Here is a 14,016-nt window from a genome sequence, read left to right as displayed (position 1 = left end):
AACTCAAAGAGGATTGACAAAATGCACTACATGCAATGACCTAGGAAATGCCAGATAGGTTTTTCGGTGACATATTTGGTTTGTGAATATAGTGCATGAAAAGATACTTCCTAATGTAAGCCTACTTCTGATCAATAGTTTTATGGAAAATGCAGTCCGTTTTTCGGTGACATATTTGGTTTGTGAATATAGTGCATGAAAAGATACTTCCTAATGTAAGCCTACCTCTGATCAATAGTTTTATGGAAAATGCAGTCCGTTTATGCTATCTGAAAGGCTGACTGCTACCCATATTAACCCCACCACACACACACAGTTCTTAAAAGGGATGCTAATGAAATGCCATCCCCTTTATAAACTGTATAACAGGTAACAGAATTTCAATAATAAAAATGTTAGATTTAAATTATCAGTACTAATAAATCATTTTATACAAGGTAAAAAATAAATAAATGCCTCACGGTCACTCTGCTGCTCCAAAACACTGCAAGCTGGTGAGCAGCAATTACTCTAATAGCACAAAGTTTCTTATTTATGTTAAAATCAAGCCATAGCCCAGTATTCTCAATCACCATTTTTCTTGAACGGGAGTTTTAGATTACACTTTTTGAAGCCAGATGACAGAATGATAAACCATATGAATGCAGGTATAACAGATAGCAAATAAAAGTAATGGAACACAAAAGTAATATGATATGTTTTAAAAGCTTAATATAGTCTTCAACAATTTTCTGACTATGTAAGCCCACTTCCTGACAAAGGGTTGATGTAATCCAAAAAGCTGTTGAAGGCTGAAGTGTAAAATCTGTGTTTGTGAAATAAGTATTACATCACCTATAATGTGTTGCATTTATCACCACAGTATTTCTTCTTTCTAATATATGCCAGAAAGAAGTCTTTCTACAGGACAGTATGCATTTGCACAAATTTAAACTACAGAAAAATGGAATTCCGTTCAAATCTAAAAAAAAAAAAAAAAAGAATAAAACTAGGACTCTTTATGTACATAACTAATGAGGATGATGATATTAACACTTGGAAATTACATGCCTTAATCAAAAAGGCCAAGTTACCAAATTACTTTGCATCAGCTAACAAATGACATTTTAATGGTACAGTGACATTACAACATACACCTGTGTCTGTGATCTTACCCTTAGAAGGATAAATTGCCAAAGCCATAAACCAGTAGTTGATTACTTCATAACTATCCCCGGTGATAATACAAATCCCAAAGGTATGCCCATGTGATAATACAAATTCCAAAGGTATGTCCATGGACAACCCCCCCCCCCCCACACACACACACACACACACCTCAGAAGATCAAAAAGGATCTCTGATGACTGATTCACCTGAAGCACAAATTATAGCCTCAGCTCCTACCTAAACCACGACCCACATACATATGGTCTAGTTCACAAGAGGAAACCATACCTCCCAACGTCTTAGCACAATACACCTGGACAAAACCCAAATAATGAGGGGACAATGGCCCAGAATTAGGGACAAGTTTTAAATACTACTCTTATAAAGGTAGAAAGTTACTTGAATAACAGGCATGTATTTTCTGAAGGATATTGAAGTCTGAAACTCAAACATAAATCTTTAAGAGACTTCGGCCCTCAGTGATTTGGCAGAAAAAACACAAATTTCATGATGAATAGACCAAAAATGATGCAAAACTTATGGACTGTTTGCAAAAATCTGGACAGTTGATAGGTATAGGGAAGCTGTTGCATAGACGCAGCTTGCGAGGAAAAAGAAACAATACTAGTTTACTGCACTGCCTTTCCAGTGGGGAAAACAATTTTAGGCAGGAGGAAGGGTAGTGTGTCTCACCACTGCAGTAGCACATGCCAGTTCACCAATAGGTGCTCTTATGTCATGAAATTTGAGCAGTACCAAACAGCATGAAACTTGGCAAGTCTTTAATCAATAACACGTCGTCCAAATGCAATCCAGATATGCACAATTCAGCACTATCAGAGGCTTACTAGGACCACTGCATAATGCTGGCATGTGCTCAACCCATTTTGAATATCTAATTCTAGCGGAGGCATGACAATAGCACGCCTACCTTGAAGGTGTGTGTGCAGTGTTTTTAAAATAAGGAAGTACTTATTCAAGTGTATTACATAATTAATAGTAGCAGCCCAGTATTCAATAACTTACACACAATCATAAAAGTCATAAAGGCGTTTTAGGGCAACCAAACACCATGGAACCGAGTTTCCATACGTGGGAATATGCTAACTTCTCATAAAAAGGAAGAAAATAATAAACAATGACAACAAATAATCCTCGGTCATTAGTCGGCATAGATAAAATGCTAGAATGGCAATCTACAGCTGAACTCCCAAGCAGCTACTAAAATTGGAAACGCCTTTTAAACAGTAACACACAGAAAAAAAATCCACTTCATTATGCGATAGAGGCAAAAAATGTAAAGGCCACTGGTACAAGACAACTCCCTTCCACCTCCCCACAACTACTATTGCCCAACCCCCCCACCTCACAGATTACCTCCTCCCTTGGCCACCTTCCAGTCACATAAACCTGCTTACTACTCAGGCTGCAAAAAACTACTACACTGCAAGGGCATTATGGTTGTGGAATGCATCTTCCATCATATTAACATCGCACTAAACAACCGAAGAAATACAGTTCCCACGATACTCTGCGCCACATATATTTTCAAGTAACCAATCATCTGAAGGGGGTGGAGGCTACGATAATCCTGCTATGTTTGTGTTTTATAAAAAAATATTCCTATTATATAGTCTTCCCCCAAATAGTAAAGTTATGAGGATTAAGTATTATAGACGGATGTGCACATATGCTTGAATAGTCTAACAGAACCAAGAGGAGAAACGGGACTAGTTAGTTGGAAAAAAATAACAAGCAAAAGTGGGCGGGCATATTCTCAATTACCAGGTTAGAGTGTACAAGTTCTATGATAGTGACCGAATGCGTTGTGGTACGCCGGGTGGAAGAAAATAGCTGAGTGCTACAAAATTGATCTCAATTCTGTGAGAATACTGCTTAATAAGAGAATTATACTGATCTTTTCCAACCAAAGGAGGTGGTTAGTGTCACTAAGGTTCGTGAGAGGGCAGCAACTGTCTTCCCCCGCCCGTGGCACCGCCCTCACCTCCCCCCTGCTGTCAATCAGAAAGAGGAACCCAGTTCCCCCGGCAGAGCGCCGAGCTACGCCACAGCCCAGCGGCGGCCATTCGCGGAAAAATAGGCCGGCCTTCTCCCAGCTTCAGCCAGCCTCTCTAATCCACACCGACCGGCCTTTTTTTCCCTAACTCCTCTTTGCTGTTTTTATTAATGCGGGATGAGCGGTACGTTAGCCTCCACCCCCTCTTTCTTTACCCCTCCCTCTTTTTTAAAGAAATTGTTTTTATTTTAGTTTAGTTTACACTTGCTTTGATCTTTCAGTATTTTTTTTATGTCTTGTAGTAATACGACCTCCTTTAGGGTGTTACTTTATACCTATTGGGTCGGGTTTAAAACCACGTTTTTGTGTTTTCTTATTCTTTCATCTTGTGGATTGTGGTTAATTAATGTTAAAAAGTGAATTGAACGGGAAATGTTTTACGCGTTGTTGTAATGGCCTTTTCTGCACGCTTATTTGGCAGATCAAAAGAACGAAACTATGGCCACGGAAGGAGGGAAATCATCTGGTCCGGATTGCAATAAAAAAAGCAAAACTCCAGGATCACAGGTGAGTAAATTGTGTGAAGGATGACTTGTTTCATTATGCATGTATCCATTTCTTATTTAGAGCAAGCTTTGAAGATTGTTCATCGTTCATGCGATAAACGCTTGATGTCTGCAGTGAATTTAAAATAACGGGAAATTTTAACAGCATCCTGTTTGTGTTTCTTTTGCAGGTGACCAGATTGTATTTTCATGTATAATTGTACGGTACAGGCTGAACAATATTCTGTATCGAAAATTTGCTATATTTCAAAATATTCTGAGCACGCAGGTTGTATCCATAACGTTTTTCCTGGATTTGTTTAGTAGTAATAATGCTCTTAATTTTTTATACACGTGTCCAGTTCTTAAGTTTTTTTTCTGTTTCTTGCACTGTCAACAATGACATTCACACCCACTCTGGTCCTTAATCCCGCCCCCTTGTTTTTTCTGTCTTTGTGGGTAGGATTCACAGACATCTCCTCTAGCCTTGCTGGCAGCCACATGCAGCAAAATTGGAACTCCTGGGGAAAGTCAGGCAGCTGCATCACAACAGATCATCATTGACCCGGGCCAAGGCTTAGTGCAACTTCAGAATCAGCCACAGCAGTTGGAGTTAGTAACAGCTCCTTTTGGTGGAAACACCTGGCAAATTGTTGCTACATCACCTTCTGTATCAAAAGACAACAGTGTTGCTGCTCAGCAAGGAGTTAGTACAGTTGCAGTTACATCTACCACAAATAGCACAAATGCTACATCTCCAACAAAGGCCAAAACTGCAGTTTCGGCTACCACTCCAGGTCAGTTTCAAGTCATACAGCTGCAAAACTTTCAGGGTCCGGGTGGTACTGTTCAGTACCAAGTAATTCCACAGATTCAAACACTGGAGGGTCAGCAGATTCAGATAAGCTCCGCTAGCAGTGCACCAGTAAATGTGCAGCAAGATTTGCAAGGCCCGTTTCAAATCATTCCAGCTGGAAGCAACCAAGCCATAATCACCACTGCTAACAGGACAAGTTCTGGAAATGTAATTTCACAGAATTTAGCAGGTCAGACTGTCCCTGTCCAGATCCGTCCAGGAGTGTCTATTCCATTGCAACTGCAGGCTATTTCTGGGGCTCAGACTCAAGTAGTGACCGCTTTGCCTATTAATATTGGTGGAATGACACTTGCCCTGCCTGTATTAAATAGTGTGGCCACAGGAGGAGGGTCTACACAACTTATTCAGTCTTCTGATGCTGGAGATGCTAATGGAAATCAGCTGGTGTCCACTCCTATCACAACCGCATCTGTCAGTACAGTTCCTGAAACACTTACTTCTACTTGCACAACCACTGCCTCCACATCATTGTCTGGCAGCGACACACTAGTGAGCTGCACAGAAGCAACTCAGTACACGTCAACCAGTTCTGATTCTACAGCAGAAGATTTGCAAGTAACTACGGCAGATACTGAAGTGCAAAATTCAAGTCCAGTTCCAGTTCATTCTAATGGACTTCAGAATGCACAAGATCAAGCAAACCAGCTTCAGCAGGTGCACATTGTAGGTCAGCCAGTACTGCAGCAAATACAGATACAGCAGCCACAACAACAGATCATTCAAGCTATTCCACAGCAGTCACTTCAGCTCCAACCAGGACAGACAATACAAGCAATCCAGCAGCAACCTTTACAGAATGTGCAGCTGCAGGCAGTGCAAAGTCCCACTCAGGTTCTCATTCGGGCTCCAACACTGACTCCTTCTGGTCAAATAACTTGGCAGACAATACAAGTGCAGAACATCCAGAGTCTTTCTAACCTTCAGGTTCAGAATGCTGGTGTTCCCCAACAACTGACACTCACTCCGGTGTCTTCAAGTACAACAGGTAGCACAATAGCCCAGATTACACCTGTTGCTGTTGCTGGGACACCAATTACATTAAATGCTGCTCAGATTGCTTCAGTGCCTAGCCTTCAGACTGTGAGTGTTGCCAACCTCAGTGCTGCAGGTGTTCAAGTGCAAGGACTTCCTGTCACCATAACCAGCATAGCAGGTAAAATACCTTTTTTTGTGTGTGTGTGTGTGTGTATTCGTTGATATCTACCAAGTTGAAATGTGGTGCTGTGTTTTACTTCTGTTTAAAGTGAAAGCTGCAAATATAGTAAGATTTTGCATTTGTTTGCTTTTTCTAACTTGTTTTACTTTGGTAGTACCTGAGTAGGTTATTTGACATGAAAGCTATTTGATTTCATTTTTTGGTATTTTGGAGATCACTGTGTAACAGCATCAGTTTTTAAAATATCTGACTGACATTTTCTTGTACTACTAGTCTTACTGGGTTATTCAGCATGTGATTTATTTTTCCATATGAAGAAAAAGAGATGCACCGTAAAGCCCTATGATATGTGCACTTGTGGAGTAAAGTATGCATAACAGTTGGTATGTTCTGCTGGAAAAAAGACCATGGTCTTTCTTTCCAACTGATGTGCCTTAATGTCGCCTTCATTGTTATTTAAAAAAAAAAAGCCATCCCCGCTTCCAGCAATCCTTAGTACCATTAAAAACGTTTTGTGGAGTCGCACCTCACCGTCCATCCTAACACATTGCAATTCTGGACATGCTTACTACTGTGTTTTTTTTTTTTCTTCTACATATCTTAACTTCATACATGGTTATGTGGTATGTTTATACTGGATTTGCTCACCCTTCACATCTTTCTTCCAATGGTAATTTCCTTAAAATACAGTCCAACCAAGTTCTTTTACATTTTATGATCTAGCTTGGTGCTGTTTCATTCATCTATTAATTGGATCTTACAGGTGTTTTACTACAAAGGCATAGTCATTCATACATTTTAAATTCCTTAGACCCACTGACCCACCACCACCACAATACACACAGCCAAGTAAAACCACTGTACTTGTCATCATTTTACAAACTACATGTCTTTTTGAACTTGCTCATCAATTTTGTGGTGCATTGTTAGAATCCTGCATACAGGAATACCTTATCTAGTGACATTGAGCCATTCAATTTGTTATGCAATCACAGGGTTGTTTCTCAGAGAACACACTCTTTCTTCAGAAGTACAAAGTATTGTAAATATTTGTAATGATTACGAATTATATTTTTTCTAGTTACTCTAAGTAAGTTCTTTAGAATGCCTTTTCTTATCTTTTAGAAGGCAGGGGTGAGTAGAGGTAGTAACATTGGTCTGTGAATGCTGGTATTTGATCAAAACTTTTTATAATTTTGTGCTTGCTTGATATCTGTATTTAAGGATGTACTTCAAATGTTGCCCAGTCTCCACCTCTTTTCAGAATCCTTTTTATTGTATTTTTTGCAGGATTTTTGATAAGTACTAACTTAAGAATACTAGAACCTCTATTTCCTTTCATTTATCCAACTGCTACTCTTATCCATCCACCTACCTGCAACCCCTGTTTCCCATTTTTGCATATGGGGTTGGGGGTGTCATTTCAATTGTTAGTCATATGCAGCAAATGTTCATAGCGCCAACTGGCTAGCCCAGCCACAGAATGCTGTGCTTATCCTCACTGACAAAATGAGATGCTAGCCAGAGGTTCCATCCACACTGCCTCCATAGGTTCATAGGTAGGTACTAGGTATCGGCCCAAGGGCCTACGTAAGCCTAGCCAACTGCCACTAATGGCAGTCATTCTTTTCAGCACTTCAGGAAGTCTCCATCTGGGTCATGTACAGTATTCATTTTGAGTCCTTAAATCTTTTTCATGTACTAGCCAGTATTCTACCTGGCACCATCCTTTTCTTTCATTTTGTAAGTGTTGAATCCTTTTAAGATTTCCTGGTCTCCCTGCATTTTTCCTTTTATTCCTGTAATTCATCTGCTGCATTTTCTCATCTTTTCCACATTTAATCTGTTTCCTTGCCTGTCATTAAATGCCTGTTGGCATTTATCTGTCTTCTTTTTGCCTCTTAATTGTTATGGTAGCCTTATTTGAATAACTCTTTTAACTATCCAGAATTTCACAGAATGTTCATTTTTTCCTCTTTTTATTTATTTATTTATTTTTTTGTTCCTCATAAAGTTTGTGGTTTTCTAATAAATCATTTAAAGGTTGAAGTCTCTAAGTAATGACATCATTTGAGTTTCAGACATCATATCCTTCAGAAAAGCATGATAACACAAATGTGTCCAAGCAACTTAAGTTTATAAGCACAATATTTAAATTTTGTTGCAGATTGTGGGCATTTGTTTGTCTCATTTTTTGCTTAGCCCAGAATTCTTTGTGCTAAGAGGTTGAAGTGGTATGCTTATTTGTTGTCATTTAATGTTTTCCTGTCCCTTGTCACTGTTTTGTATATCGTGATTCTTTAATACAATGTATATTTCCATCCTATGGGTAACTAGACAGGACAATAGTTTTTTTGCAGTTCTCTTCTTTGATATGTTTTCATTTTCTTCTTGATGCAGTGCTTTAAGCAAGTTATCTAATCCTCCTCCTGTTCCAGCTTCAAACATGCTTGATGTTACTTGTCATGGTTTGCTTTAACTTCTAACTCACATCTCTAACCCCTCACTTCTGTGTTTATATCTCCATCCTGCATTGACCATGGAGCTTTAACCACCCTGCTCTAGTGACTCTTGTGTTCCTGTCTCTGTCCCAGACTGACAATTAAGGCCCCCCTCTATAAATTGCAGTAGTAATTCCTTTGTTCTCCAGGAGTGAGAGCTGTGTGTCTCATTGCTGTAGTGACAGTCAGCAAGTCCCCAACCTGACTCCCTGTAGATGGCTGCTGCTTACACAGGGTGTATGTATAGTCACACATGGTAGCACCCTGTCATTGTGGCAGAGCGTGAAGCTGCTATGGCCCATAGAGACCTACCCATAATGTAATAGACATTGGACTTTTCGTATGATATGTATTTCTCGGATCACAGACCCCCCCTCCCCCCCCCAATGTAAATCGCCTAAGAACAAGTTCTCAAAGTACTGTCTAAAGCCAAGAACACTGTCTTTGAGGCCAGATAATATTCCAGGTTTCCTGATGATCAGTCTGAAACATGACTTCTTATTCTCTAAAGAAGCTGTTTCTGTTTAGTCAAAACAGGCTTCATGCAGGATGAAAGGAGGATAGTGGGGCTTTATCCGGGTAATAAACCCGTAAGTAAGGCTGTGGAAAAGATTCTTATGGAATTTAATATACAAAGATATAGGTGAACTATAGACTCTAATCCCAACCCAGTTCGAATTCATCAAGGGGAGGTCCTGCTTACCTAACCTGGTTGACTTAAAAGAATTACTGAAGCGATGGATGAGGGCAAAATGGGTGCACATCTCGTATCTAGACCTCACAAAGGCATTCAACACCATCCCACATTTGGGTATCTTAATCTGTCCAGCTAAATGTCAGTCCCTTTGAAACTTGTTGGATAACTAACTGGCTCACAAATAGAACCTAGGAAGTTAGGATGAGTGGCTATACCACCCTAAACTGTCATTAGCAGAGTATCCCAGGGTTCAGCTATTGGGTCTCTCCTCTTTAGTATTTATTTCTCATATGTCAAAGCTGACGTCTAAGGTTTACTAGGTGTCTTCATAAACTCCCCAGAGGGTACCATAGTCTTCAAGAGGATCTACCCAAACAAATAGCTGGTGTGAAACCATGGATTAAAACTAATTAAATGCAAAGAAGTGTGTAATTATACCATTTGGCAAGCATGGCTCCCTTTGTGACTATTGCCTCTGAAAATTGATTCCTCAGGTATGGATCTGGGAACCTATGTTGACAATGAACTGTCCTTTGGTCACCATGTATCCACTGTTGAGAAGTCTTTTTCATTTTCTTGATCATTAAGGCCTACTCTTGTCAACTGCAGTAATGATCCCTTTTGTTCCTCAGGAGTGAGAGCTATGTGGCTGCATGTAAAGCAAGCATTTCAGGTTATATCTAAAGCTAATGCATCCAGATCTGGGTATGTAATTGTTCCACTGTACTTGGCACTCTAGGCTGATCATTAAGTGTAATACTTTTTATGGTATGTAGCTTTACAAGCACTTGCCACAACTGGAACTACCACAATGCTTTCTCACCTTAAAAAAATCTAAGGACCTAAATCATAAAAACCTATGTAGACTTTATCAAAGCCTTGTCCCTCTTCTTAGTGTTAGACTGCATTGAGGTGACTTTTGCCTTGCTTATACAGCTTCAACAGACTCTATTTTTCAGACCTGTACACATCAGTAAGTCCAGTGACATGGAGTGGAGTGCCATCATAAATACTCTCTAAAGGGGTCTGTTTCTTTTTTGCAAAATAAATAAAAGGTGTTACAGGATAGTACCCTTTTTTTGTGGAAGTCTTCCACTCCACATAAAGCAAAGTACTTCTCTCTTATTGTAATTTGGAAAGATGGATGGGTAACTGCAAATTCACTCATAGTTTAGCACCCCTGTCTTGTCATGAATAAGGGAAATCTTTAAATGTCCCAGCATAACATTGTTTGGCTCATCTCTGGGTTATTTGCATGCAAAGTATAATTGCTAAAATCTACCATGGGGAGTTTTAGGCTTCTTGAGATCCTCACAGATTGGTAGCCTAGTAAGTATGTATGAACCTGTGAGTGTTTCATTGAATAGCTAGACTTCTGCTTGTGCTGTGCCAACACGTTTCACCATTTTTTTTAGAAGGTTTATGTCCACAGCCAGTTCTCTGGCTTTAATGGCCTTGAATTAATTAATCACCTTTAAAAAATAATTGACCTTGTACATTCAAAGGTCATTGAGCTGAAGTACTTGCAAGTCTTTAAGAGATGATTTGCATGTCTCCCATGATGCTGTTATCAAGGGAGATTTGAAATTGATTTTTCAGATTGCATTCTGTTTTGTCAAGGTCTTCCTGGTTTGGTCCTATGTATATTTATTATGGACTGGTTTGCTTGTTGGTTTAAACCTTACTTGGGACCCAGCCCTAATTCAGTGGATATAATCTGACTTTTCATAATTTGCATGTTTCAATGAGTAGCTAGCCTTTACAGTTAGGCTGTACTAACAAGCTCAAAAAAGGATGAAACCTTATCAGTGGTAGATGACTCCAGCTATATTGACCTGAACACATTAATGAGGACCTTTTAAAAATAAGGACGTGTCATTGTACATTCAAAAGCAGTTAAGCTGGGGCACTGGTGTCTTTAAGAGGTGATTTTCCTCTCTGTATTAAAATAGGTGGAACAGTTCTGTTTTGCAGAGAAGGTGTGATCATGTAGAAGATTACCAAGCCTAAGAATAGCAAAATAGTTTAGACAATTTGGACGCTCCAGCTTCTAGCCAGACATTACAATATTCAGAATCAATCTGTGAGGGAGATCTGAGAGAACATGATGTGAAATTGGCTGTCCTGCTGAAATACCTTTGTGTAAAGTATTAGCATATGAGGAAAAATCCATGATCTGCTTTCACCCAAAAGGTCTGCCCAGGAATGTGTGTCAGAACAAGTAATCCAGGGTTGTCATTTTTTCCTGTATTCTCTGTTGTGTGATCTTGGTAAACATGAACACCGAGTGGTACAACTGCAGAAAGATAAAGACCATATTTGCCATTTAATCGGGTCGGTGATGAAGAGCTAACATGTCAGAGAATTCTACAATGTTTACTAGTTTGACCTGACATTTAAATAATAGTACTTAAGAAGGGACTTCAAAAATGTACATTCTGTTTCCTGGTTGATATGGAAAACTGTCTCCCTGAGTAATTTGACAAAGGCAGGAAGTACCCTACAGCAGTGTGCCTTCATTGTGAGGCACTTACTGATGTTCCCTTTTATTTGGCTGATTTGTGGAGGGAAGTTTCATAAAAGTTAAAAGTCCTGACTTTCACAACCAGTGGTTATGAGCAATGCTAAAGAAGTAATACTGGGTTATCACTGATGGTAGTAGTACATCAGTGCCTTGTCATACACCGGCACTGTTTAGGAGGGCATACATTTCTGTACAAGGCCCTGAGATCAGACACAAAATTACAAGAATTTGTTTGTTTCTAAAGGTTCTCTGTGCATTCTCCAGGGCCAGGAACAACACATCAAGTCCTCCTAAATAGCATGTCAGGACCAGTAGAACACAGTTATGCAGGGGTGGGTGGGTTAAGTAGAATCACATAGCTTCCAGAGTGGTTTTGTGCCACGGGAATGGAAAACTGCAACTGATTGCCTGTCATTGTGCAGACCTTGTAACTTACAAGAAAAGTAAGTCTGACTAGTTTCATATGGAAAGGATTAGCAATAACGTAGGGCACCTTCAGACACTGGATCCAGCCCTGTTTTGTTTCATCAAAGGCAGGTCATGTCTACTGTGTGTGGTGGACTTCTTTGAGACGGTCAAAAAAACAATGGATGAGGGCAAAACTATGCACATTGCCTATGTTAACCTCCCCAAGGCATTTGACACAATACCCAACTTGGACATTGCATACTCAAGAAGTTGGGACATCTGGCTCACCGGTACTTCTCAAGAAGTTAGGATAGGGGAGTCCACCTCCACAAAGAGGGTGATCACTGGTAGACTCCCATCAGGGTTTTATACCTGGTACAGTCATTTTGGCTTTTATTTCTCTGAAATGAAGTCCAATGGCATGTACCTCTGGCTGATTATGTTTGCAAAATAACTAAAAATAGCAAAAACGGACAAAGCAGCTACAGCACGGACTGTTTAATGTTAGCGCTTTCGGTTAAGGATATTCCTCCACCTTCTTCAGACGTATACAATACAAAACACACAGCACAACTTTTTATACATAATAAGCAACTAATTAAAAGCAGTTGAAATAATTAATTAGATTAAACGCTTCATTACTACAACGCAATAATTTAGAGGACTAATACCTTTAACCAAGTGCATGATTATTTTAAAAATATAATAGTACAATTAACTAAACCATATTCTCTACATGAATTTCTTATGAATAGAAAACTGTAATAGTGAAATGTTTATATTATTAAAAAATGTATATTAAAGTTAAAGAAAACAGAACAACAGGACAATAAAATCAAATACAACTACTGTCAACCCTCCGGCATACATATAAGTATGTTATTATGTGAACGTTCTGTGCAATTGAGTAGTACATCCTATATAAGGAAACCCAACGACTTTATAAATGCATCTACATATATTCTCTATAAAAATAAAAATAAACCAATAATGAAAAATAATAACAACCATGATGATAACTGCTTTTTGTTAATAACATTATCACTATTTAAAAGAAACCAAATGTTTGTTACATGAGTCTGTCTAACTCTTAATTAGTACATAAACCATAGAGATGTTGTCACAATAAAGAAAAAGCATAATAACAACCTCATCTCTTCAGTGCTTTTAATTTGAGGATACATTTAATAGTTTCATACTCATTCAGCCCTGGGGGTAAATGGGCAAGTGTTCTAATTTGCCATAAGACCTCCTGTTCTTCAAGCCACAGTTGCCATGGGCCCCCGTGTTTTTACCTGCTGTACAACAGAAAATATAAAAGAGTGCTCAGGATGTTCACAAATATGCTTGGCAAGTGCATTGGTCGTGTCCCTTCTCCCTATATCATATAAGTGTTCGTACACTCTTTTCTTTAATGACCTCTCTGTTTTACCAATGTAAAACGAGGGACATCTCCTACACAAAGCAACATACACTACACCTTTAGTTTCACAATTATACTTGTCATTGATGGAATAATTTTTACCATTGATGTTCACCTTATTGCCTGGTAAAATATGTTTACACTGTGGGCACATCCCACATTTGGACATGCCCATACTGATCATTCTGGTTTTAACGGCTGTCTTTTCGACAAGATTCTTTAAATTGACCCCTCTCCTGTATGTAAAAGTTGGATGAGGTCCTATCACTTTGGCCAAAGACTGGTCCTCCAAAATGATGTTCCAATTTTTGGAGATGATGCCCCTAATTAGGTTGAAATCTATGCAATAAGTAAAGAGGAAATTAATAGATGGTAGTTCTCCTGTTTTGATCTTTTGTGCTGCATGCATTGTTCCCCGTCCCAATAAGGGCCTGAAATGGCCTGCTTCTCTTTTAACCTGAACTTCATCCATTACCTCTTTTATTAGAGAATCCGGATAGCCTCTCATGGAAAACTTTAAACTTAAGTTTTCACATTCACTAATAAAAATCCTGTTTTTCAGACACCATTCTTGCCGCTCTGACAAATTGCCCTTTCACCACACTTCTCTTTTGGTGAAAAGGGTGACTACTAGAGAAGTGGAGATGGGAATTTGAATGAGTTGGCTTTCTGTGAATCACTGACTTGAATTTGCTATTAGGAATGTCCTTACTCAATTT

The 14,016-nt window shown here is 39.1% G+C and overlaps 1 protein-coding gene across 2 annotated transcripts in view; it reads left to right on the top strand.

Moving 5' to 3' along the window:
- Positions 1–2,791: 2,791 nt before the first annotated feature.
- Positions 2,792–14,016, top strand: part of SP4 (Sp4 transcription factor) — a 628,400-nt gene continuing 617,175 nt past the window's right edge. The window contains exons 1-3 of one of the 2 annotated variants that reach the window (XM_044064702.1): positions 2,792–2,937; positions 3,648–3,733; positions 4,175–5,741. In XM_044064702.1, coding sequence (XP_043920637.1) covers positions 3,665–3,733; positions 4,175–5,741 — 1,636 coding nt within the window. In that variant the 5' untranslated portion in view covers positions 2,792–2,937; positions 3,648–3,664. Of the gene's footprint in view, positions 2,938–2,968; positions 3,351–3,647; positions 3,734–4,174; positions 5,742–14,016 lie in introns of those variants that run through there. The other variant, XM_044064700.1, reaches the window with a different exon arrangement.

The sequence above is a fragment of the Protopterus annectens genome, chromosome 3.part0 (genome assembly GCF_019279795.1).
Source record: "Protopterus annectens isolate FY-2018-M chromosome 3.part0, PAN1.0, whole genome shotgun sequence".
Classification (NCBI taxonomy): domain Eukaryota; kingdom Metazoa; phylum Chordata; order Ceratodontiformes; family Protopteridae; genus Protopterus; species Protopterus annectens.
This window is presented reverse-complemented; position numbering and strand designations above follow the sequence as displayed.